Raw genomic sequence first — 25,637 nt, forward strand, 5'->3', positions numbered from 1 at the left:
AATTACCCTAAGAGCGTGTGACTGTTTTGATGTGTGTGTGGCTTAAACAGTGGCAATGCTGCCTGCACCGTCTTACGTGATGGGTAGAGGACGGTGAAGAGAAGAAGCAATGTCAAAAGACGCGTTGTAATGTGATACTGGTGCACTTGCAGGCTTGCACGTAGTGCTGTACTGAGATCCAAATACCACGCACTAAACATCGTGTGCAAACTATAACTTTTGTTGTTTCATTAGTGGGAGCGTTGCGAGTGATCTACTTAGACTGTGTGTACATTTGATAATGATTGTGTCAGAAGGCGTGGCCTGCAGCGAGGCGGCGTGTGCCGGGGCCAACTACGAGATCGGCGACAGGTGCGTAGATGGCCCACCTGGGCGCAGTTGTCCGATCACCTGTCACTCTACAAAAGGGCTGCAGCCAAGAAGGACGTGGTTGGTGAAGTGGGAGTTATTGAGAAAGAACGAACCCGAGAACAAGCAAGACGTAGACAGAGACACGGAAGGCTGAAAAGCAACCCAAAGAGGCGAGTACTGAAGAGCAGAAAGGCAAGAAAAGAAGAGTTTATTGCAAAAAAAACAGAATCGCCAAACTGCCACGCCTGTCATGTCCGTCATTGGTGGTCCAAGGAACCCGGAGATGCAAGACCGCCACAGAGTGGTACGAAAAAAACGAGTGGTGTTTACGGCGGTCACGTCGACATGTACGCCCAGGGAGCGCGGGCACACATACAAAAGCAGTCCAAGAGAAGCAATGAACAATTTGCAGTCATCTTGTTATGATAGAATACACATTTAAATGCAGCTACTACTAACTATCCAAATTGGTATCATCAGCTAACAACACCCAAAGCTAATGAGCGTGCAAAAAGTACAATTTATGACTTTATAAAACGCCGCTGTGTACACGGACATAGGGAGAAGTACAGAGTGCCAATAAACTTTAAGGGCCCTGCCTTTGTGTGCCGTCCCTGTCACATTATATCAAGGGCTTTTCACAATGCAAAGCATATTGGTCAACAGCCATACAGGTCACACTGAGGGTGGCCGTATAAACAACTTTAACACTGTTACAAATATGCGCCACACTGTGAACCCACACCAAACAAGAATGACAAACACATTTCGGGGGAACATCTGCACCGTAACACAACAGAACAAATACCCAGAACCCCTTGCAGCACAAACTCTTCCGGGGCACTACAATATACACCCCCCGCTACCCTTTCGGCTCCCCAAACCCCGCCCACCTCAACCTCCTCATGCGCTCTCAGGGAGGGCATGTCCCAAATTCCAAGCTGCTGTTTTGAGGCATGTTAAAAAAAAAATAATGCACTTTTTGACTTCAATAATAAATATGGCAGTGCCGTGCTGGCATTTTTTTCTATATCTTGAGTTGATGTGTTTTGGAAAACCTTGTTATATTGTTTAATACATCCAGCGAGGCATCACAACAAAATTTGGCATAATAATGTGTTAATTCCACATATATATCAGTATCGGTTGATATTAGTATGGGTAATTAAGAGTTGGACAATATCGGATATCGGCAAAAAAAGCTATTATCGGACGTCTCTATTTTATATTTCTTTTCATTGTTACCCTGACCGCACGTCCCCGGTGTACCATTTTTCAGTGCATGCATTGTGACCTACTGTGTGTGTGTGTTTTCCAGGTGGCGGCTCAGACCGTGTTGTTCATGTGCATGAACACGGCCGGGATCTTCATCAGTTACCTGTCTGACCGGGCGCAGCGTCAGGCCTTCCTGGAGACGCGGCGCTGCATCGAGGCTCGCCTGCGTCTGGAGACAGAGAACCAGAGACAGGTGAGTGCTACCCGGACGGGAGTGGTGGTCTCCCAACCTGAAGGTTGCTGGGTGGTCCTCAGACCTCCTGTCACCGTGTTAAAATGTTCAAACAATATAAACCATGTGAAAATATCCTGAAAAAGACGGTCAACGCCAAAATTCTCCTCGTGAATGAGCGAAAAAACCTTCAAGCACTTTCACGATCTTGAACGTTGCACCAAGGTTGAACTACTAATAAATCATGACAGTCTCAGTACATCTTTTAACATTCTTTACATAAGTATAAAAAGAAGCTTGACCCGAGAGCAGTGGTTCTTAACCTTGTTGGAGGTACCGAACCCCACCAGGAGAAGTTTTAATTTACTGTTAGAATAACCGTGTGCATATATTATCACACAACTTTAGTATGCTTAAAGTCCGTTGCCATAGTTATTAGCTATTGTGCTCAAGCTACATTTTTTTCTATCTGTGCAAGGACAATACTTATTGTCTGAGTGATGGCCTCTGCCGCAGATGTTGTATTTGTTTTAGCCTGCTAACAGCCAAGGACTTCAAGGACCTCAACTAAGATAAGATGACAGCACGCAGACAAAGCCGAAACAAGGAAATCACAAGGCCCCCAGCACATTCCGTCACATATTGTGCGTACTGGACCTGCTTTGCATAATATATGTGACCACTCCTTTTAGAGGCGGCCTCAGTGATGTTGACTATGAAACTCCTGAATAAATAGAGGGACGCGGGAGCTGAACCTTAGAGCGTAGGGCGAGACTGTGACTAAGTGTGCAGCTCCATGCGTTCTCCTCATGAGCTAAATTGAACTCTGTCTCTGCATGGTTCCTTACTTCTTTGTCTGATTAATAGATGTCATCAGTGTTTGAACCAGACATTTACACGATGAGTCGGGTGTGTCTTGACCTCCGCCGAACCCCTGACCCCGACTCACCGAACCCCTAGGGTTCGATCGAACCCAGGTTAAGAACCACTGCCCTAGAGGTTGCGCTGTATCTTCATTCAGCTACTTGTCCTTACACACAAACACACAAATCACGGCGCGGTGCACTTCATGTCCGGCGGCAATGTGAAGCATCTTGAAGCGAGTTTGACGAGAGGAACCAAGCTATTGATGGATTTCTGTTGACAGCACACAATGTTAGCGACTGTGCTAATGAGACTGCTGACTGGAGACAAACATGGACGCCACATCGATCCACTGCCGCCTGTCACACACACGCACGCACACACACACCCACACACACACACACACACAAAATGTGAGTGGCGTTGTGTTTACGTAGTGAAGTGGACAGCGTGCGAGTCCCAGAAAAGCTTTTATTATGTCTTGTTTCCACGAAGCCTTCAGGCATGATGAGCTCAGCCATGGTTGAAATGGAAAGAGTAGGCGGGGCTTGAACATGAGCCAATCACATATGAGTATGTGTGTAGAGCAGATGAGTGCCATTCTGTGAGAATGTTTCTACAAAGTTCTTCAAGTTTCTCGGCTTTGTGGACCATCACAACTGTTTGTACTAGGGTTGTACGGTATACCGGTATTAGTATAGTACCGCGATACTAATGAATCCTTTTTGGTACGATACCGGCTCTAAAACGTACCAGTCCCACACCTCCCCGCGCCCGCGTTGAAGTCACATCATGATATTGCTGGTTTACAAGCATGTTCGGCGGCACACAATCACAGAGTACTTACAAGCAGACGCAGTGTGTAGACAGAAAAAGGAGAACGGACACATTTTGGCTTAAAAACTAAAGATAAAGGTGAAGTTATAACACTGAAACGCCCTCAGGAAGAGGTGCTTTAAGACATGGCGAGCTAGCTAGCGGCTAACGTCCATATGCCATCGGCAGTGTTTTAGCTACAAACCCCATTTCCATATGAGTTGGGAAATTGTGTTGGATGTAAATATAAACGGAATACAATGATTTGCAAATCCTTTTCAACCCACATTCAGTTGAATATGCTACAAAGACAACATGTTTGATGTTCAAACAGATAAACTTTTTTTTTTTTTTTTTTTTTGCAAATAATCATTAACTTTAGAATTTGATGCCAGCAACACGTGACAAAGAAGTTGGGAAAGGTGCCAAGAAATACTGATAAAGTTGAGAAATGCTCATCAAACACTTATTTGGAACATCCCACATGTGTGCAGGCTAATTGGGAACAGGTGGGTGCCATGATTGGGTATAAAAGCAGCTTCCATGAATTGCTAAGTAATTCATAAACAAGGATGGGGTGAGTGTCACCAATTTGTAAGCAAATTGTCGAAACGTTTGAGAACAACCTTTCGCAATGAGCTATTGCAAGGAATTTAGGGATTTTACCATCTAAGTTACGTAAAATCATCAAAAGGATCAGAGAATCTGGAGAAATCACTCCACGTAAGCGATGATATCGCGGACCTTTGAACCCCAGGCGGTACTGCATCAAAAAACGACATCAGTGTGTAAAGGATATCACCACATGGACTCAGGAACACTTCATAAACCCACTGTCAGTAACTGCAGTTGGTTGCTACATCTGTAAGTGCAAGTTAAAACTCTGCCATGCAAAGCAAAACCCATTTTATCCACAACACCAAGGAACGCCGCTGGCTTCGCTGGGCCCGAGCTCATCTAAGATGGACTGATGCAAAGTGGAAAAGTGTTCTGTGGTCTGACGAGTCCATATTTCAAATTATATTTGGAGACTGTGGACGTGGTGTCCTCCGGAAAAAAGAGGAAAATAACCATCTGGATTGTTATAGGCGCAAAGTTCAAAAGCCACTATCTGTGATAGTATGGGGGTGTATTAGTGCCCAAGGCATGGGTAACTTACACATCTGTGAAGGCACCATTAATGCTGAAAGGTCCATACAGGTTTTGGAGCAACATATGTTGTCATCCAAGCAATGTTATCATGGACGCTCCTGCTTATTTCAGCAAGACAAGTGTAGAGTGCGGGTACTTTCCTGGCCCGCCTGCAGTCCAGACCTGTCTCCCATGGAAAATGTGTGCCGCATTATGAAGCGTAAAATACGACAGCGGAGACCCCGGACTGTTGAACAACTGAAGCTTTACATAAAACAAAAATGAGAAAGAATTCCACTTTCAAAGCTTCAACAATTAGTTTCCTCAATTCCCAAACGTTTATTGAGTGTTGTTAAAAGAAAAGGTGATGCAACACAGTGGTGACCAGGCCTTTTGCCAACTACTTTGGCTCATGTTGCAGCCATGAAATTCTAAGTTAATTATTATTTCCCCCAAAAAATTAAGTTTATGAGTTTAAACATCAAATATCTTGTCTTTGTAGCATATTCAACTGAATATGGGTTGAAAAGGATTTGCAAATCATTGTATTCTGTTTATATTTACATCGAACACAATTTCCCAACTCATATGGAAACGGGATTTGTACTTCTAAATCACTAATCCTGGTCTCCATGGCGACAAATAAAGTAAGTTTCTTACAAGTATCATCCCTGCATGACGAGGAGCAGCTAAACATGCTTCATTACACACCGTAGCTCACCAGCATCAAAATGTAAATGAAGGCCATTGGTGGATCTACACCTAACATCCATTGTAACGATATCAAGTACAAGCACGTATCGAGTCGATACGACTACGAATACGTCAATATTTATATTACGAACTTTGAATATGACTAATGTATGATCCTGTAACTACTTGGTATCGGATTGATACCCAAAATTGTGGCATCATCCAAAACTAATGTAAAGTATCAAACAACTGAAGAATAAGTGATTATTACATTTTAACAGAAGTGTAGATAGAACACGTTGAAACAGGAAGTGAGCAGATATTTATAGTAAATGAACAAGTAAATTAATAATCAAGTTTCTACCACTTGTCCCCCATAATGTTGACAAAATAATAGAATGATAAACTACACAATATGTTACTGCAATTAGGAGCCTTATTTTGCTTATTTACTACTAAAAGACAAGCTGTTTATTATGTATACTATTTTATTTAAGGACTTAACTGAAATAGGAAACATGTTTTTAATGTACACTCAGATTTTTTTGTTAAAATAAAGCCAATAATGCAATTTTTTTGGTGCCCTTTATTTAGAAAAGTACCGAAATAATTTTAGTACCGGTAACAAAATATTGGTATCATTACAATACTAATTCCACTATGGACTGGACTTTCACAATATTATGTCAGAACCACTCAAAGTCCTTTGTATCCGGTCTCCCCTAGAGGGGTCCTCTCCATGGTTTCTGATAGTCATTCTCATCGACGTCCCACTGGGTTGTGAGTTTTTCTTTGCCCTTATGTGGCCGCTGAACCGCGGATGTCATTGTAACTTGTGCAGCCCTTTGAGACGCTTGGGATTTAGGGCTATATAAAAAACATTGATTGATTGATTGATAATTTGTACGTTATCTTGTTGGGTCGAGTGTCATTGCCCAGTTCAATCAAGATCCAGTTTGGTCCGAAACTGAGAGAAACTGGAGATGAGAACTTCTTCATCTTCATTTTGTTTTTCTTCTTCTTGTTCTTAGTCAACATGCAGTCCAATTGTACTCGACCTGCTAGACACCAGCTTAAAAACAAATCCATCAGAGCCAAACGTAGTGTGACTGTTGGTGAAATGAATTTATTGATGACATTATGTTGTTTCCAACCACACAGGAGAGGCTGGTTCTGTCCGTCCTGCCACGGTTTGTGGTTCTGGAAATGATCAACGACATGACCAATGTAGAGGATGAGCACCTCCAGCATCAGTTCCATCGAATCTACATCCACCGCTACGAGAATGTCAGGTGAAGACGACCGCCATGATGCCTGTTAGTGAAGTTAACATGTTCGCGTAGTTACCAGCTCAGTGACAAACCTCAATCACAAGCTCAAGTAAACGTTACCTTGTGATCAGTACTTACACAAGGAGTGTTCTGCTGGCGTCTTTGCAAGTGATTGGCTAGTTGAGATCGATGTTAAATGTTATTTTGCTTCTTGTGGTCGACATGAAAAATGACATTTCCCCGTTTTATCCAGCATTCTTTTCGCAGACGTTAAAGGTTTCACAAACCTCTCCACCACGCTGTCGGCACAGGAGCTGGTCCGAATGTTGAACGAGCTCTTTGCACGCTTTGACCGCCTTGCACATGTGAGTGTGTGTGTGTTTGCCTGCGTGCGTGCGTGCGCGTGTGTGTGTGTGCGTGTGTGTGTTTGTCACATGTGATCACTGCAAACGTCCGCTTCTGCTGTTGTCGGAAATATTCCCCATGGAGTCTAAATGTCATTCCTCCAGCTTCGTGCACTTTTTCCAGGCTCCGCCCACTCAGAGTGGAGTTCAGTGAGGGTCTTTAAGAAAAGGTAGTCCACTGCAAAGTCACACTGGTAATAAAGTTGACCTCATGAAGAAAAAAAATTGTTAAAAAGCAGTAGTGTAAGCAGGAGGTCAATCGCTCTCAATCTGCTGTGGTTTTTCTTGCACGGATAAGACGTAACAAATGAAATGTGAAAGTAAGATGTAACGAATTAGATGCAACAAATAGGATGTAAAAGTAAGATGAAATGAATAAGATGTAAGAAGAAATATTTCAAAACAAGATGTAACAAATAAGTTGTGAACATAAAATGCAATAAATTAGATGTAACGTATAAGATGTAGCATATAAGATGTGACAGTAAGGTGTAAAACATAACACCTCACAAAAGGATGTGACAAATAGGACATAAGTGTAACAAAAAAAGATGTAACATTAAATGTAACAAATTACATAACAATAAGACAAAATAATATGTAACAAAAAAAACAACATATAAGATGTTACAAATAAGATGTAGTGATTAGGACATAACAAATAAGATGGAACAAATAAGATAGATAAAAAATATTTGACGATAAGATGTAACAAAAAACACTTTAAAATAAGATGTAGCAAATAACATGAAACAGATAAGACATATCAAGTCAGGTGTAGACGTAACAAATAAGATCGAACAAATAAGATATGTAAAAAATATGTGACGATAAGATGTAACAAAAAACACTTTAAAATAAGATGTGGCAAATAACATGAAACAAATAAGACATCAAGTCAGGTCTGAAAACATTAGATATTATAAACAAGACAACAAATCAGGTGTAAAAAATAAGATGTTATAAACAAGACAACACATAAGGCGTAACAAATAAGATGTAACAATCAAGACAAAAAATAATATGGAATAAATATGATGTAATAAATTAGATGGGACAAATAAAACATAAGAAAAGACGTGACTATTAATATGTACCAAATATGTAATGTGAAAATATGACCTACTAAATAAGATGTGAAAGTAAAATGTAACAAATTCCCTTTATTGTGCTAAAGTTTTGTGTGTAAGGCAGGAAGCAGTGCATGCTGGAATAAATCACAGGTCATGTGTGTGCACGGTCTCTTGCAGGAGCATCATTGTCTGCGAATAAAGATTTTGGGAGATTGTTACTACTGCGTGTCGGGCCTACCTGAGCCCAGGCAGGATCACGCCCACTGCTGCGTGGAGATGGGCCTCAGCATGATCAAAACCATCAGGTAGGCAGGGGGCGGAGCTACAGCTGTTTAATTTCCCCATGGATCAGTGGCACAATGCTCTTTATTGCTTGTTTCTGGCCCAAAAAGAATTGTTAAAGGGGAACATTATCACCAGACCTATGTAAGCGTCAATATATACCTTGATGTTGCAGAAAAAAGACCAAATGTTTTTTTAACCGATTTCCGAACTCTAAAAGGGTGAATTTGGCGATTTAAACGCCTTTCAATTGTTCGCTGTCGGAGCGATGACCTTTCACCCGTGACGTTACAATGGGAAGCAATCCACCATTTTCTCAAACACATTACACACAAAAGTCAAATCAGCTCTGTGAATTGTGTGAATTATATTTATATAGCGCTTTTTCTCAAATGACTCAAAGCGCTTTACATAGTGAAACCCAATATCTAAGTTACATTTAAACCAGTGTGGTTGGCACTGGGAGCAGGTGGGTAAAGTGTCTTGCCCAAGGACACAACGGCAGTAACTAGGATGGCACAAGCGGGAATCAAACGTGCAACCCTCAAGTTGCTGGCACGGCCACTCTACCAACCGAGCTATGCTCTGTGTATTTTCCGATTTTTCGACTGTTTTCCGTACCTTGGAGACATCATGCCTCGTCGGTGTGTTGTCGGAGGGTGTAACAACACGATCAGGGACGGATTCAAGTTGTCTTACGTGGAGTGTGCATCGATTAGCACGGCATGCTAATGTTGTTAATGTGTAACGGAGCCGCATGCGCCGTTTAGGTTAGTCAGAGTTCAGACGCTCAACACAGGGAAAAAACAGCCTAATTGTGCCCTAAAAAGGAACAATGGGCCCCATTCAGCAATAGGTTCCTAACTTTTCTTCTTATCTTTCTTCCCAAGTGATTTCCTAAGAGGAGTCCATTCAAATTCATGACATGTTCTTAAACGCCCAAACTGTTCCCACCTGCTGTTCTTAAAGAGGAAGATTATCACCAGACCTATGTAAGCGTCAATATATACCTTGATGTTGCAGAAAAAAGACCATATGTATTTTTAACCGATTTTCGGACTCTAAAAGGGTGAATTTGGCGATTTAAACGCCTTTCAATTGTTTGCTGTCGGAGCAATGACCTTTCACCCGTGACGTCACAACGTGAAGCTATCTGCCATTTTCTCAAACATTACACACACCAAGTCAAATCAGCTCTGTTATTTTCCGTTTTTTCGACTTTTTTCCGTACCTTGGAGACATCATGCCTCGTCGGTGTGTTGTCGGAGGGTGTAACAACACGATCAGGGACGGATTCAAGTTGTCTTACGTGGAGTGTGCATCGATTAGCACGGCATGCTAATGTTGTTAATGTGTAACGGAGCCGCATGCGCCGTTTAGGTTAGTCAGAGTTCAGACGCTCAACACAGGGGAAAAAACAGCCTAATTGTGCCCTAAAAAGGAACAATGGGCCCCATTCAGCAATAGGTTCCTAACTTTTCTTCTTATCTTTCTTCCCAAGTGATTTCCTAAGAGGAGTCCATTCAAATTCATGACATGTTCTTAAACGCCCAAACTGTTCCCACCTGCTGTTCTTAAAGAGGAAGATTATCACCAGACCTATGTAAGCGTCAATATATACCTTGATGTTGCAGAAAAAAGACCATATGTATTTTTAACCGATTTTCGGACTCTAAAAGGGTGAATTTGGCGATTTAAACGCCTTTCAATTGTTTGCTGTCGGAGCAATGACCTTTCACCCGTGACGTCACAACGTGAAGCAATCTGCCATTTTCTCAAACATTACACACACCAAGTCAAATCAGCTCTGTTATTTTCCGTTTTTTCGACTTTTTTCCGTACCTTGGAGACATCATGCCTCGTCGGTGTGTTGTCGGAGGGTGTAACAACACGATCAGGGACGGATTCAAGTTGTCTTACGTGGAGTGTGCATTGATTAGCACGGCATGCTAATCGATGCTAACATGGCAGAAATGGCAAGAATGTGTGGATATCCTGAAACACTCAAAGCAGATGCATTTCCAACGATAAAGTCAACAAAATCACAAAGGTGAGTTTTGTTGATGTTATTGATTTATGTGCTAATCAGACATATTCGGTCACGGCATGACTGCCTTAATAGATGCTAACATGCTATTTAGGCTAGCTGTATGTACGATTGTAGCTATATTTGCATCCAGCCTTTCCCTCCACCCACATTTAATGCCAAACAAACACTTACCAATCGACGGATTTAAGTTGCTCCAGTGGACAAAAGATGCAATCGTTGGTTAGAAAGCGATCGCCGAATAGCTTCAATAGCTATTCGCTCAATAGCTTCAGTTTCTTCTTCAATTTCGTTTTCGCTATCTGCCTCCACACTCCAACCATCCGTTTCAATACATGCGTAATCTGTTGAATCGCTTACGGCGCTGAAATCTGAGTCTGAATCCGAACTAATGTCGCTATAACTTGCTGTTCTATCCGCCATGTTGTTTGTATTGGCGTCACTGTGTGACGTCACAGGAAAATGGACGGGTGGATTTACAGATAGTGAAAATCAGGCACTTTAAAGCCTTTTTTCGGGATATTCCATGATGGGTAAAATTTTGAAAAAAAACTTCGAAAAATAAAATAAGCCACTGGGAACTGATTTTTATCGGTTTTAACCCTTCTGAAATTGTTATAATGTTCCCCTTTAAGAAGATCTCAGCATCTTTATCTGCTTCATCTCCTTTTAATGAACTTTGATCACTGATGTTCCTACCCCTCAGATACGTGCGCTCGCGTACGAAACACGACATCGACATGCGCATCGGGATCCACTCGGGCTCGGTTCTCTGTGGCGTGTTGGGACTCAGGAAGTGGCAGTTTGACGTGTGGTCCTGGGACGTGGACATCGCCAACAAGCTGGAGTCGGGAGGCATCCCAGGGTGAGTGAAGGACCAGCAGACCATTCAAATTTCATTTTCACCTCCTTTTCCTCGCAGGCGGATCCACATTTCCAAAGCAGCTTTAGACTGTCTGAACAGTGACTACGAAGTGGAGGAGGGACACGGCAAGGACCGCAACGACTTCCTGCGCCGTCACAACATCGAGACGTACCTCATTAAGCAGCCTGAGGAGAGCCTGCTCACCCTCCCCGAGGACATCATGAAGGAGGCGGCCAGCTCCGCGGACCGCCGGGCCAGCAGCGCCACCTTCAACGAGGCGTCCTGGAGACCGGAACTTCCTTTCGACAACATTGTGGGCAAGCAGAACGTAAGTCCCGGTGCCCCCCAGAGGGGATGTCCGCCTGTGCTCTCCATCACTCCTCCGTCTTAACGTGTCACTGTAGCGACACTGTCGCTAAACTACTGACTTATCCAGTCCGACAGCCGACAGACGCTACCTGGCTGCAGGTGACGTTAAGACGGAATGTCGTTTTTTTGTCCTGTGAGTGACTTCATGTTGCCGTGGTAACACACCGCCTGTCTGAGAGGATGACTGGATTCTGGTTCTGTGGCCCATTTTAGCATCCTCTTCACGCCATCTTCATTTGTCTGCTTTTCTTTGTCATAACATCAAATCAGCCTCACATGGCGACAGCGTGTCAGCTTCATAATGGTGAAAAGGAAGATGTCTTTGCTGGTATAAAGAATCTTTTTAGACATGTTGGGAACTTGTTTCCAGATATTGGGCCCCATTCAGCAAACGTTCTTAAAGGCCTAGTGAAACCCACTACTACCGACCACGCAGTCTGATAGTTTATATATCAATGATGAAATATTAACTTTGCAACACATGCCAATACGGCCTTTTTAGTTTACTGAATTACAATTCTAAATTTCCCGCGGAGTTTCTTGTTGAAAACGTTACGTATGATGACGCGTGCGCGTGACGTCTCGAGTTGGAGGGGGCATATTAGCCCAGCACCACTAGCGGATAAAAGTTGTCTCTTTTCATCGCGCAATTATACAGTATTCTGGACATCTGTGTTGCTGAATCTTTTGCAATTTGTTTAATTAATAATGGAGAAGTCAAAGTAGAAAGATGGAGGTGGGAAGCTTTAGCCTTTAGCCACACAAACACACAGTGTTTCGTTGTTTAAAATTCCCGGAGGTGAAGCTTTACTATGGATCAGAGCGGTCAAGCGAACATGGATCCCGACCACTTGTCAACCGGCAGGTTTCGGTGAGAAAATTGTGGAAAAAAGTCGCCACTTACCGGAGATCAGCGGAACTTCTGTCGTGTTGCTGCTGCCGTGACTAATTACCTCAGAGTCTGTCCTCAAGACACCCACGGACACACCCCTCCGACTATCAGGTACTATATAAACTCACTAAAACACTAGTAACACAATAGAAAGATAAGGGATTTCACAGAATTATCCTAGTAAATGTGTCTAAAAACATCTGAATCGCTCACAATGCAATCGCCTTTTTTATTTTTTCTAGTCCTTCGCTATCAATATCCTCAGCCACAAATCTTTCATCCTCGCTCAAATTAATGGTGAAATTGTCGTTTTCTCGGTTCGAATAGCTCTTTTTGTTGGAGGCTCCCATTATAAACAATGTGAGGATGTGAGGAGCCCTCACCCTTGTGACGTCATCGTCTGCGACTTCCGGTAAAGGCAAAGCTTTTTTATTAGCGACCAACAGTTGCGAACTTTATCGTGGATGTTCTTTACTAAATCCTTTCAGCAAAAATATGGCAATATCCCGAAATGATCAAGTATGACACATAGAATGGACCTGCTATCACCGTTTAAATAAGAACATCTCATTTCAGTAGGCCTTTAAAAACAAATATTGTTCTTAGGCCCACTTACAAACAATTTTCCCTCCATTTTTTAATATGTGTGAGCAAACGCCAAAACTCCTTGAGCATTCAGTGGCGCACATGTGAGCGACGGCAGACGTGCACACTGTTATGCGCATATCTTTTTATTCGATTTTGTGCGCGGCCTAGATTTGCCGTGTGCAGAGTACGCGTGAGCAGTGTGCAATTGCACAGGCGCGTACCTTAAAGGGAACGTTACTTACAAAGTATTTAAGGACATTTTTGTATTCACCAATGTTTTCTAAGCTGGGATGTGATCGTAGGTAAGAACAAAATCTACAAGTGCTCCGAAGCACTCTTAGGGTGGCCTATTTGTTCTTAAGTGTGACAAGTTCCCTTACTTCTATTGTCTAATGTTAAATTAATATCATAGATAGATAGATAGATGGATAGACACATAGATATAGAGATAAAGATTGATAAGACAGACAGACATATAGCCAAATGAGCAATACATAGACCAGGGTTAGGGAACCTATGGCTCTAGAGCCAGATGCGGCTCTTTTGATGACTGTATCTGGCTCTCCAATAAATCTTAGCTGACATTGCCTAATAGGATAAGTAAAGAAAAATTCCGCTGGTAATCACAGTGTTAAAAATAACGTTGAAATTTTAAAACATTCTCATGCATTTTAATCCAACCATCCATTTTCTATCGCACCTGTACAAGATGTCGCATTAATGGTAAGAAGTATTATATTTATTATTGCTTAGCTTTAGAATAACAATGTTAATAAAAATAATAAAGGACTTATTATACTGTTGTTCTAAAATGTTGGTCTTGAAAATGAACGCATTTAGTTGTATTCAGTGTTAAAAAATATTATATGGCTCTCACGGAAATACATTTTGAAATATTTGGCTTTCATGGCTCTCTCAGCCAAAAAGGTTACCGACCCCTGACATAGACATTTCAAAATACCACTCACACACTGCAAGATGGCAAGATGCCGCAGATCGTGCCCTGGGGAGGGAACGCCTATTTCACGACCATGTCGGCCTATTCGCCCGAAGGGACGAATATTTATTTGAACGCTTTAAAGCTACTGAGAGCTGTCCCCCCTTTCTTAAACTTACGTTTTGACATTATGTATTTCGCCGAGGGCTGGGCGATACAGCCTTTTTTTAATATCGCAATATTTTTTAGGCCATATATACCGCGATACACGGTATATAGCTTGATATTTTGCCTTAGCCTTGAATGACCACTTGATACATATACTCACACCAGTATGACGATTCTATGTGTCTACATTAAAACATTCTTGTTCATACTGCATTAATATATTCTCATTTTAAACTTTCATGCAGAGAAGGAAATCACAACAAAAAAAAAAATCACTATATTTTTCATAGTGATCTGGAAATGTTTGCCTCGGCATTTTGATGGTGTGGACGTGTGGCACCGAATGGAGATGTTGATTTGCGAAGTTAACTCTCTTCATTCTCTAGCGGGTGACTTTTCAAATGATGCTACATATTAGCAGTAATGCTACTTTTAATAGCAACACTTTTGCCCCACACATGACAAATTACGGTTTTCTGTTCGACATATTCCTACTTGAAGCCAAACCACCGCCAGACAATGGACCCCCTGCTGTTTTTGGGGGAATTAATTCTTCCTTCATTTGTTACCAGATTCGCACCTTCTCTCTCTCATATTACCATTCGCACCACAGCTAACGTTACCCATGCTGCTAACTCTCTGCTCCGCAAAGGCGTATACGTGTGTGACGTATGACGTGACAGTATGTGACGTATGTAAGAATGTGCGCTTGTTGTCTCTGAGAAAGACAGACAAGAAAGAGCGATGAGAGCCTGTAGTATAATGCCCACAGCTAAAAGCAACTGCGTGAGAACGTATACTCGAATATCACGATATAGTCATTTTCTATATCGCACAGAGACAAACCCGCGATATATCGAATATATCAATATATCGTCCAGCCGTAATTTCGCCCATGGGATAATACAAATTTCTCTTCTGTTTGTGTTTTCTCCGTGTATCTGATGTTCGGCTTTTCCGCCGGAATTGTGCCCTTGTATGGGGAATTAAGGACGTTTACCTTTGCAAATTACAGAATTGAGGGTGTTTACATATGCATATTGGGGAAACAAGGTCGTGTTTGTATGCAAATAATGATAGACACACATGCGCAAACTATTTGGCTTTCAGCAACTTAAAGGGGAACATTATCACAATTTCTGAAGGGTTAACCAATAAAAATCAGTTCCCAGTGGCTTATTTTATTTTTCGAAGTTTTTCTCTAAACTTTACCCATCACGCAATATCCCGAAAAACTGCTTCAAAGTGCCTAAATTACACTATCGCTATATCCACCCATCTTTTGTCCTGTGACGTCACTGCGTGAAGCCACCAAAAACAAACACGGCGGATAGCACAGAAAGGTATAGCATAGTAGCTCGGATTCAGACTCGGATTTCAGCGCCATGAGCGATTCAACAGATTACGCATGTATTGAAACGGATGGTTGGAGTGTGGAAGCTGGTACCGAAAACGAAATTAAAGAAGAAACATAAGCTTATGAGCCATATCACGACAGACAGCGGCACTGGAGGAAGCGCGAACGAATTCGGTGATCGCCTTCTACCCAACGATTGGTATGTGTTTGTTTGGCATTAAATGTGGGTGGAGGGAAAGGCTGGATGCAAATATAGCTACAAATGAGGCATAATGATGCAATATGTACATACAGCTAGCCTAAATAGCATGTTAGCATCGATTAGCTTGCAGTCATGCCGTGGCCAAATATGTTTGATTAACACACTCCACATAAGTCAATAACATCAACAAAACTCCACACATTCTTGCCATCTCTGTCGTAGCATAGCTGTCGTCGGTACAGTGTGCAGAACAAACGAGGGACTTTTGCATCTTTTGGCCACTGGTGCAACTTGAATCCGTCCCTGATCGTGATGTTACACCCTCCGACAACACACCGACGAGGCATAATGTCTCCAAGGTACGGAAAAAATTCGAAAAAACGGAAAATAACAGAGCTGATTTGACTTGGTGTGTGTAATGTGTTTGAGAAAATGGCAGATTGCTTTACGTTGTGACGTCACGGGTGAAAGGTCATTGCTCCGACAGCGAACAATTGAAAGGCGTTTAAATCGCCAAATTCAACCTTTTAGAGTCCGAAAATCGGTTAAAAATACATATGGTCTTTTTTCTGCAACATCAAGGTATATATTGACGCTTACATAGGTCTGGTGATAATCTTCCTCTTTAAGAACAGCAGGTGGGAACAGTTTGGGCGTTTAAGAACATGTCATGAATTCGAATGGACTCCTCTTAGGAAATCACTTAGGAAGAAAGATAAGAAGAAAAGTTAGGAACCTATTGCAGAATGGGGCCCATTGTTCCTTTTTAGGGCACAATTAGGCTGTTTTTTCCCCGTGTTGAGCGTCTGAACTCTGACTAACCTAAACGGCGCGTGCGGCTCCGTTACACATTAACAACATTTGATTTAACCGTTTTTATTTCTTAAAGTGTCTCTCTTTGTCGGCGCCACAATGGCGGCCTGTCAGCGTGCGGGCGTGTCGTTGCATATGAAAGGGTCCTCAAAGGAGTTCTAAAGTGTCTTTCATGTTGTCGCTCGGCGCCGCTGCCGACAGAACCTCTCCCACTCGGGTGGGTTTGTGTCCTGCGGGTTGCCGTCCTACATTCATGTTGGTCTGATTTAGTTTTCAGCATCACTGGATCCACGACAAGGTGTGTGTGCCTCAGTGGGAAGCCTCCTTGCACACTGTATGGTAGTGTTAGAAGTGAACCTCGCCGTGAAAATAAGACTAATGGAGTCAAAGGTGTGCAGTAAAGATAGTCTGGTGTTGTTCTGCCAGCACCGGCTGCTGCAATCACACCCACCAGATTGTTCCTCTGAGACGAGCCGCTCCGTGAGTCTCTGAGATCCAACTCTGAGCGCCGGCTGAGTGGCCCTGTCTTTACCTCTTTCATGCTTGACTGTGTGCCTGTTGGCGGCCATGATGCACTGCACTGTCACTGCGCTTTCACCTCAAAGCAGCTCGGGCGTTTCCTCACAAGTCCCACTCACTGCTGCTGCAAGCCGGCCCGGCGAGGAAGGGGCTCCGTTTCATGTTTCCTTGCTGGTTCCGCTGTTCAGTTTAGGGCTGCGTTCGTGTGAGCAAAACATCACCTATAGGGCTTGAAAATGTGACATGGAAACGCATTGCATTGTGCGTATTGCTGGACTCTGAAACGCTTTTTTACATGGATGGATTCAAGACGTTGTGCTTAAGTGTTTTTGTATGTTATTTACAGGGGAACAGTATCACAATTTCAGAAGGGTTAAAACCAATAAAAATCAGTTCCCAGTGGCTTATTTTATTTTTCAAAGTTTTTTCCAAAATTTTACCCATCATGGAATATCCTGAAAAAAGGCTTTAAAGTGCCGGTTTTTCGCTATCTGTAAGTCCAGACGTCCATTTTCCTGTGACGTCACATAGTGACGCCAATACAAACAAAGCATATAGAACAGAAAGATATAGCGACATTAGCTCGGAAACATACTCGGATTTCAGCGGCTTAAGCGATTCAACATATTACGCATGTATTGAAACGGATGGTCGGAGTGTGGAGGCAGATAGCAAAAACGAAATTGAAAAAGAAAGTGAAGCTATTGAGCCATATCACCACCGACAAAGGCAACGCGGACGAATACGGCGATCGCCTTCTAACCACAATTGCATTTTTTGACCACTGGAGCAACTTAAATCTGTCGATTGGTAAGTGTTTGTTTGGCATTAAATGTGGGTGGAGGGAAAGGCTGGATGCAAATATAGCTACAAATGTACATACAGCTAGCCTAAATAGCATGTTAGCATCGATTAGCTGGCAGTCATGTCGTGCGCAAATATGTCTGATTAGCACAAGTCAATAACTTCAACAAAACTCACTTTTGTGATTTTGTTGACTTTATCGTTGGAAATGCATCTGCTTTGAGTGTCGCAGGATATCCACACATCTCTGTCGTAGCATAGCTATCGTCGGTAAAATGTGCAGAACAAACGAGGGACTTTCGCATCTTTTATAAATGGTGAAACTTGAATCCGTCGATTGTTATGTGTTTGTTTGGCATTAAATGTGGGTCGAGGGAAAGGCTGGATGCAAATATAGCTACAAATGAGGCATGATGCAATATGTACATACAGCTAGCCTACATAGCATGTTAGCATCGATTAGCATGCTGTGCTAATCGATGCACACTCCACGTAAGTCAACTTGAATCCGTCCCTGATCGTGTTGTTACACCCTCCGACAACACACCGACAAGGCATAATGTCTCCAAGGTACGGAAAAAAGTCGAAAAAACGGAAAATAACCGAGCTGATTTGACTTGGTGTGTGTAATGTGTTTGAGAAAATGGCGGAATGCTTCCCTTTGTAACGTCACGGGTGAAAGGTCATTGCTCCGACAGCGAACAATTGAAAGGCGTTTAAATCGCCAAATTCACCCTTTTAGAGTTCGGAAACGATTTTGTGAGATTTTTGTTCATTTCCAGAAAGAAAGCAAAGCTGAAGGAAGACGGGTTATGTAGCTAATAAAGAGACAGCATATAGCCTGGATTGTTATGATCCAGGCAGAGGCGTTAGTGCGTCTGCCTCACAATATGAAGGTCCTGAGTAGTCGGGGTTCAATCCCGGGCTCGGGATCTTTCTGTGTTGAGTTTGCATGTCCTCCCCGTGACTGTGTGGGTTCCCTCCGGGTACTCCGGCTTCCTCCCACTTCCAAAGACATGCACCTGGGGATAAGTTGATTGGCAACACTAAATTGGCCCTAGTGTGTGAATGTGAGTGTGGATGTTCTCGGTCTATCTGTGTTGGCCCTGCGATGAGGTGGCGACTTGTCCAGGGTGCACATCGCCTTCTGCCCGATTGTAGCTGAGATGGGCACCAGCGCCCCCCGCGGTCCCAAAGGTAATAAGCGGTAGGAAATGGATGGATGGATGTTATGATCCATTGCCTGGATCATGTTTTTTTTCTGTTAGTTTGACTACCTCGATTTTGTATTCATCACCCCTGGGTTTGTGTTTTAGCTGCCATGGGTGTTGTAACGATACCAATATTTTGGTACCAGTACTGAAATTATTTTGATGCTTTTCGGTACTTTTCTAAATAAAGGGCACCACACAAAAATTTTATTATTGGCTTTATTTTAACAAAAAATCTTAGCGTACATTAAACATTTTTCTCATTGAAGTTAAACCTTAAATAAAATAGTGGACATACTGGAAAACTTGTCTTTTAGTAGTAAGTAAACAAACAATGGCTCCTAATTAGTCTGCTGACGTATGCGGTAACATTTTGTATCATTTATCGTTCTATTATTTTGTCAACATTATGGGGGACAAGTAGTAGAAAATTAATCATTAATATACTTGGTCTTTTACTGTTAATATCTGCTTACTTTCTGTTTTAACATGTTCTATCTACACTTCTGTTAAAATTTGATAATCACTTATTCTTATGTTGTTTGATACTTTACATTAGTTTTGGATGATACCACAAATTTGGGTATCAATCCGATACCAAGTAGTTACAGGATTATACATTGGTCATATTCAAAGTCTCCTGTGTGCAGGGACATGTTTCCTGAGTTAATAAACATAATATACATTTTTTTAAAACGAAAGAAAATGTTGTGACGCCAAAACATATTGATGTAGTCATAGTAGTATTGACCAGATACGTGCCTCTACTTGATATCATCACAGTGGATGTTAGGTGTACATTCACCAATAGCGTTTGTTTACATTTTGACGTCGGTGAGCTACGGTGTGTAGTGAAGCATGTTTAGCTATTCCTCGTCCTGCAGGGATGACACTTTATTTGTCCCCATGGAAACCAGGATTAGTGATTTAGAAGTAGCTAAAACACTGCAGACGGCGGATGGATGTTTGCTGCTAGCTAGCGAGACATGTCTTGAAGCTCCTCTTTCTGAGGGTAGTTCAGTGTTAAAATGTCACCTTTATCGTTAGTTTTTAGACCAAAATGCGTCCGTTCTCCCTTTTCTGTCAACACACTGTGTCTGCTTGTAAGTACTCCCTGATTGTGTGCCGCCGAACATGCTCGTCTTCTCATAACCAGCAATGTCACGACGTGACTTTGAGGGTGCAGGACCGGTACGTTTCAGAGACCGTATAGTACCGAAAATGATTCATTAGTATCGTGGGACTTTACTAATAGCGGTATACTGTAGTGCAGACTGGTTTCACACATAGCATTTAGTAGGATTTTAGCCAAGTTATCTGTGAGCAACAAACCACATACAGTATTTTGGAAAAAAGCCTGTTGTCTGTTTACTTTTAGTTTAAAGGGGAACATTATCACAATTTCAGAAGGGTTAAAACCAATAAAAATCAGTTCCCAGTGGCTTATTTTATTTTTCGAAGTTTTTTTCAAAATTTTACCCATTACGCAATATCCCGAAAAACTGCTTCAAAGTGCCTCATTTTCACCGTCACTATATCCACCCGTCCATTTTCCTGTGATGTCACTGCGTGATGCCAATACAAACAAACATGGCGGATAGAACAGAAAGATATAGCGACATTAGCTCGGATTCAGACTCAGATTTCAGCGGTTTAAGCGATTCAACAGATTACGCATGTATTGAAATGGATGGTTGGAGTGTGGAGGCAGATAGCGAAAACGGAATTGAAGAAGAAACTGAAGCTATTGAGCCATATCACGACAGACAACGGCAACGAGGACAAATTCGGCGATCGCCTTCTAACCAACAATTGCATCTTTTGACCACTGGTGCAACTTGAATCCGTTGATTGGTATGTGTTTGTTTGGCATTAAATGTGGGTGGAGGGAAAGGCTGGATGCAAATATAGCTACAAATGAGGCATAATGATGCAATATGTACATATAGCTAACCTAAATTGCATGTTAGCATCGATTAGCTTGCAGTCATGCTGTGCGCAAATATGTCTGATTAGCACATAAGTCAATAACATCTACAAAACTCACCTTTTTGATTTCGTTGACTTTATCGTTGGAAATGCATCTGCTTTGAGTGTCGCAGGATATCCACACATCTCTGTCGTAGCCTCACTATCGTTGGTAGCAATTCTACGACAGAACAAAACAAACGAGGGACTTTCGCATCTTTTGACCACTGGTGCAACTTGAATCCGTCGATTGGTATGTGTTTGTTTGGCATTAATGTGGGTGGAGGGAAAGGCTGGATGCAAATATAGCTACAAATGAGGCATTATGATGCAATCTTTACATACAGCTAGCCTAAATAGCATGTTAACATCGATTAGCATGCCGTGACCATTGATATGTCTGATTAGCACACTCCACGTAACTCAACTTGAATCAATCAATCAATCAATGTTTACTTATATAGCCCTAAATCACTAGTGTCTCAAAGGTCCGTCCCTGATCGTGTTGTTACATCGTCAGACAACACACCGACGAGGCATGATGTCTCCAACGTACGGAAAACAGTCGAAAAAACGGAAAATAACAGCTGATTTGACTTGGTGTGTGTAATGTGTTTGAGAAAATCGCGAATTGCTTCCTGTTGTAACGTCACGGGTGAAAGGTCATCGCTCCGACAGCGAACAATTGAAAGGCGCTTAAATCGCCAAATTCACCCTTTTAGAGTTCGGAAATCGGTTAAAAAAACATATGGTCTTTTTTCTGCAACATCAAGGTATATATTGACGCTTACATAGGTCTGGTGACAATGTTCCCCTTTAAGGTAAGCACAAAAAATGAATGAGTATTACTTTCGGAGCAGTAGCACAGTAAACAATGTGTTTGAATGTTATAATGGGTTTATTGTTTCATGGAAAACTGCTTATGAAATGAGGCTTGGCTCACTCTCTCAATCTTGGACACATAAGAGATGAAAGTCGTGGATTACCTACAATTTAAAGGCCTACTGAAACCCACTAATATCGACCACGCAGTCTGATAGTTTATATATCAATGATGAAATATTAACATTGCAACACATGCCAATAGGGCCGGTTTAGTTTACTAAAGTGCAATTTTAAATTTCCCGCGGAGTTTCTTGTTGAAAACGTTGCGGAATGAGTGCGCGTGAAGTCACGGACTGTCAGGAAATATTAGCGCAGCACCATTTGCGGCTAAAAGTCTTCTCTTTTCATCGCGCAATTATACAGTATTCTGGACAATTGTGTTAATGAATCTTTTGCAATTTGTTCAATTAATAAGGGAGAAGTTAAAGTAGAAAGATGGAGTTGGGAAGCTTTAGCCTTTAGCCACACAAACACATGGTGATTCCTTGTTTAAAATTCCCGGAGGTGAAACTTTACTATGGATCAGAGCGGTCAAGCGAACATGGTCCCCGACCACTTGTCAACCGGCAGGTTTCGGTGAGAAAATTGTGTTAAAAAGTGACCTCTCACCGGATATCAGCTGAGCTTGCGCCGTCCTTGTATCTGCCATGACTTCCCTCAGAAACTGGCCTCAAGAAACCTGTGGACACACCCCTCCAACTATCAGGTACTATTTAATCTCACTAAAACACTAGCAACACAATGGAAAGATAAGGGATTTCCCAGAATTATCCTAGTAAATGTGTCTAAAAACATCTGAATCCGTCCCAATGCAATCGCCTTTTTTTTTTTTTTACTTTTTTTTTTTTCTAGTCCTTCGCTATCAACATCATCCATCCATCCATTTCTACCGCTTATTCCCTTTCGGGATCGCGGGGGGCGCTGGCGCCTATCTCAGCTACAATCGGGCGGAAGGCAGGGTACACCCTGGACAAGTCGCCACCTCATCTCAGGGCCAACACAGATAGACAGACAACATTCACACACTAGGGCCAATTTAGTGTTGCCAATCAACCTATCCCCAGGTGCATGTCTTTGGAAGTAAATATTATAATAATAATTAAAAAAATATCAATGGTATATCAAATAAAATTTAAATAAAAATGTTATGCCTTTTTTTGTATTTGCAATCTCCTTCACTATCAACATCATCATCCACGAATCTTTCATCCTCGCTAAAATTAATGGAGAAATTGTCGTTTTCTCAGTCCGAATAGCTCTTGCGGCCGGATTCTCCCATTATAAACAATGTGAGGACGTGAGGAGCCCTCACCCTTGTGATGTCATCGTCTGCGACTTCCGTTAAAGGCAAGGCTTTTTTGTCAGCACCAAAAGTTGCGAACTTTATCGTCGATGTTCTCTACTAAATCCTTTCAGCAAAAATATGGCAATATCGCCAAATGATCAAGTATGACACATAGAATGGACCTGCTATCCCCGTTTAAATAAGAAAATCTCATTTCAGTAGGCCTTTAAATGGAGGACAATTAGGGTGGAGGTGGAGGTGTGGCCATGTATGTAAAAAACGTGTTTACTGTTACCTTATTATCATCACTAAACAATTTGAACTCCTTGCCCTGCAGCTTGACTTCTCGCATGGCCAACTTCTCGCAATTGTAGGGTGTTAAAGACCTCCCTCTGCCTCCACTGAAGCCTCTGCCTCTCTTGCATAATATATGAGTGGGTTAAATGCTGTTGAACTTCTCTTGGTTGGTGATTTAAATTTTGATTGGTTGACTTCCTCTTCTGACAACCGTAAAGCTGTATGCAACTCACTAAATGTAACTCAATCACTTCCCCAACTTGACCCAATACTAAAAACCCATCAAAATGTTCCTTGCTTGATCTAATCCGAAGCAACGCGCCATATAAGCACACTGATACTGGGGTGTTTGTCAGTTACTTGAGTGATCATTGTACAATTGCAGCTTTAAGAAACCGCATGCTTCTAAAATCAAAAAACACTATTACACGCAAAAGAGATATTAAAAACTTCTACCTCCCAGGTTTTATATACCACTTACCTGCCGTTCAGTGGAACAGAGTTGCGTTAATTGATGATGTAGAGATAATGTTACAATACTTTTATATTGAATTTCAACGTATAGTCAAAAAACATACTCCCTTTCGGAAATTCAGAGGTAAGGGTCGATGTAATCCCTGGTTTTTCTCTGAAATTAGAAACCTTCTCAAAGAGAGACGTTGCTTGGGCCAGGGCTCGAAAAACAAAGACTGGGATTGACTGGCTCAGCTCTCGCCATAAATATTCTTGCCTTATTAAGAGAGACAAGTCTGACTTGTACCTGAATTAATGCAAAAAATATATATAAATGACCCCAAAAAGTTTTGGTTAACCATAAAAACCTCTCTAAATCATGTGACAACAAGTTACTTTCCAAGTTCTTTGATTACTCAATCTGGTACTTTGTCTGATAAGACAGCCATATCAAATAGTTTTATATCAGAGTATTTTATTTCTGCTGGGTCCTTGTTTGAGTCGTTGAATGCTCAATTGTCAAATGTTGGTGTGTCTAATGCTAGAATGCCAAATATACCGCAGGCTGTAAATAGACCCAGCAACCGCACATCTGAGTTCACACCTGTATCAGTATCTGAGGTAAACAGTGCACCAAAGAGCCTGGGCACATGTAAAGCAACAGAACCTGATCAAACTGAATATTCTTTCTTAAAATTGGCTGCTAATTTTGTTGCTGAGCCTCTCTCACATATTTTTAACCTAAGTCTGACAAGTAAAAGCCTTCCAAAAATCTGGAAATTGGCTTTTGTCCCCTGCTAAAAGGGGGTGAACCCACAAATATAAATAATTACAAACGGATTTCTAAATTATGGATTTTAACCAAATTGTTTGAGACGATCATCAGTTTAGTTCAGTCCCTCTTTGAAGGGACAATGCACAGAAACATTAACCTCAAAGACATATTTGTTCTGTACCAGATTGTAGCTAAACAGCTCATTTCCAGCTGCAGTCCCTGGCTACTTAAATTAAAGGGATACAAAAATCATGCAATATAATTATTACAATAAAATCATACCATATCACATAATCAAGTTAAGAAAAGTGATAAAATGCCCTTTCATGGACACATACTTAATATACAATACAACCACATCTCATTTACATCATCACACAAAGACAATACATGCTCTTGTTCACATTTGTCATCATTTGTAAAAACAACCATGATTTTAACACACACACCTCACAATTTACAACAAAAATACTGTCATGGATGAATATAATACACATTAAGTTGATCTGTCAAACATAGTGCCCATCTTAGTGACCGTGTGAGCAGCTTTGATTGCTCCAAAGCCACTTTTTAACTTCAATTGTAAATGAAGAGTAATCTGTTAAACTTTTCAAGTAACCAGTTAAAGGATTTTTGAGAATCAAACAGTATTTGATTGCGTTCCAATATGGTTTTAGAAAACAATATAGTACTATTACAGCTGCTCTCAAGGTCCTAAATGATTTAATCAACGCTCTTGACGGGAAGAAATATTGTGTCACTCTTTTTATTGATTTATCAAAAGCATTTGACACAGTACACCACAGTCTGTCAATTCAAGTCCTTCATCTCCTTACTGGACATTACTGTACTAAAGGAGTTTCGCAAGGC

The 25,637-nt window shown here is 41.7% G+C and overlaps 1 protein-coding gene across 2 annotated transcripts in view; it reads left to right on the forward strand.

Annotated features, from left to right (window-relative positions):
• Positions 1–25,637, forward strand: part of adcy8 (adenylate cyclase 8 (brain)) — a 176,530-nt gene that overhangs the window by 89,183 nt on the left and 61,710 nt on the right. For both annotated transcript variants that reach the window (XM_061920711.1, XM_061920712.1), the window contains exons 2-7: positions 1,670–1,819; positions 6,464–6,594; positions 6,827–6,938; positions 8,228–8,355; positions 11,086–11,244; positions 11,302–11,572. In XM_061920711.1, coding sequence (XP_061776695.1) covers positions 1,670–1,819; positions 6,464–6,594; positions 6,827–6,938; positions 8,228–8,355; positions 11,086–11,244; positions 11,302–11,572 — 951 coding nt within the window. The remainder of the gene's footprint in view (positions 1–1,669; positions 1,820–6,463; positions 6,595–6,826; positions 6,939–8,227; positions 8,356–11,085; positions 11,245–11,301; positions 11,573–25,637) is intronic.

This window comes from Nerophis ophidion, linkage group LG14 (genome assembly GCF_033978795.1).
Source record: "Nerophis ophidion isolate RoL-2023_Sa linkage group LG14, RoL_Noph_v1.0, whole genome shotgun sequence".
Taxonomy (NCBI): domain Eukaryota; kingdom Metazoa; phylum Chordata; class Actinopteri; order Syngnathiformes; family Syngnathidae; genus Nerophis; species Nerophis ophidion.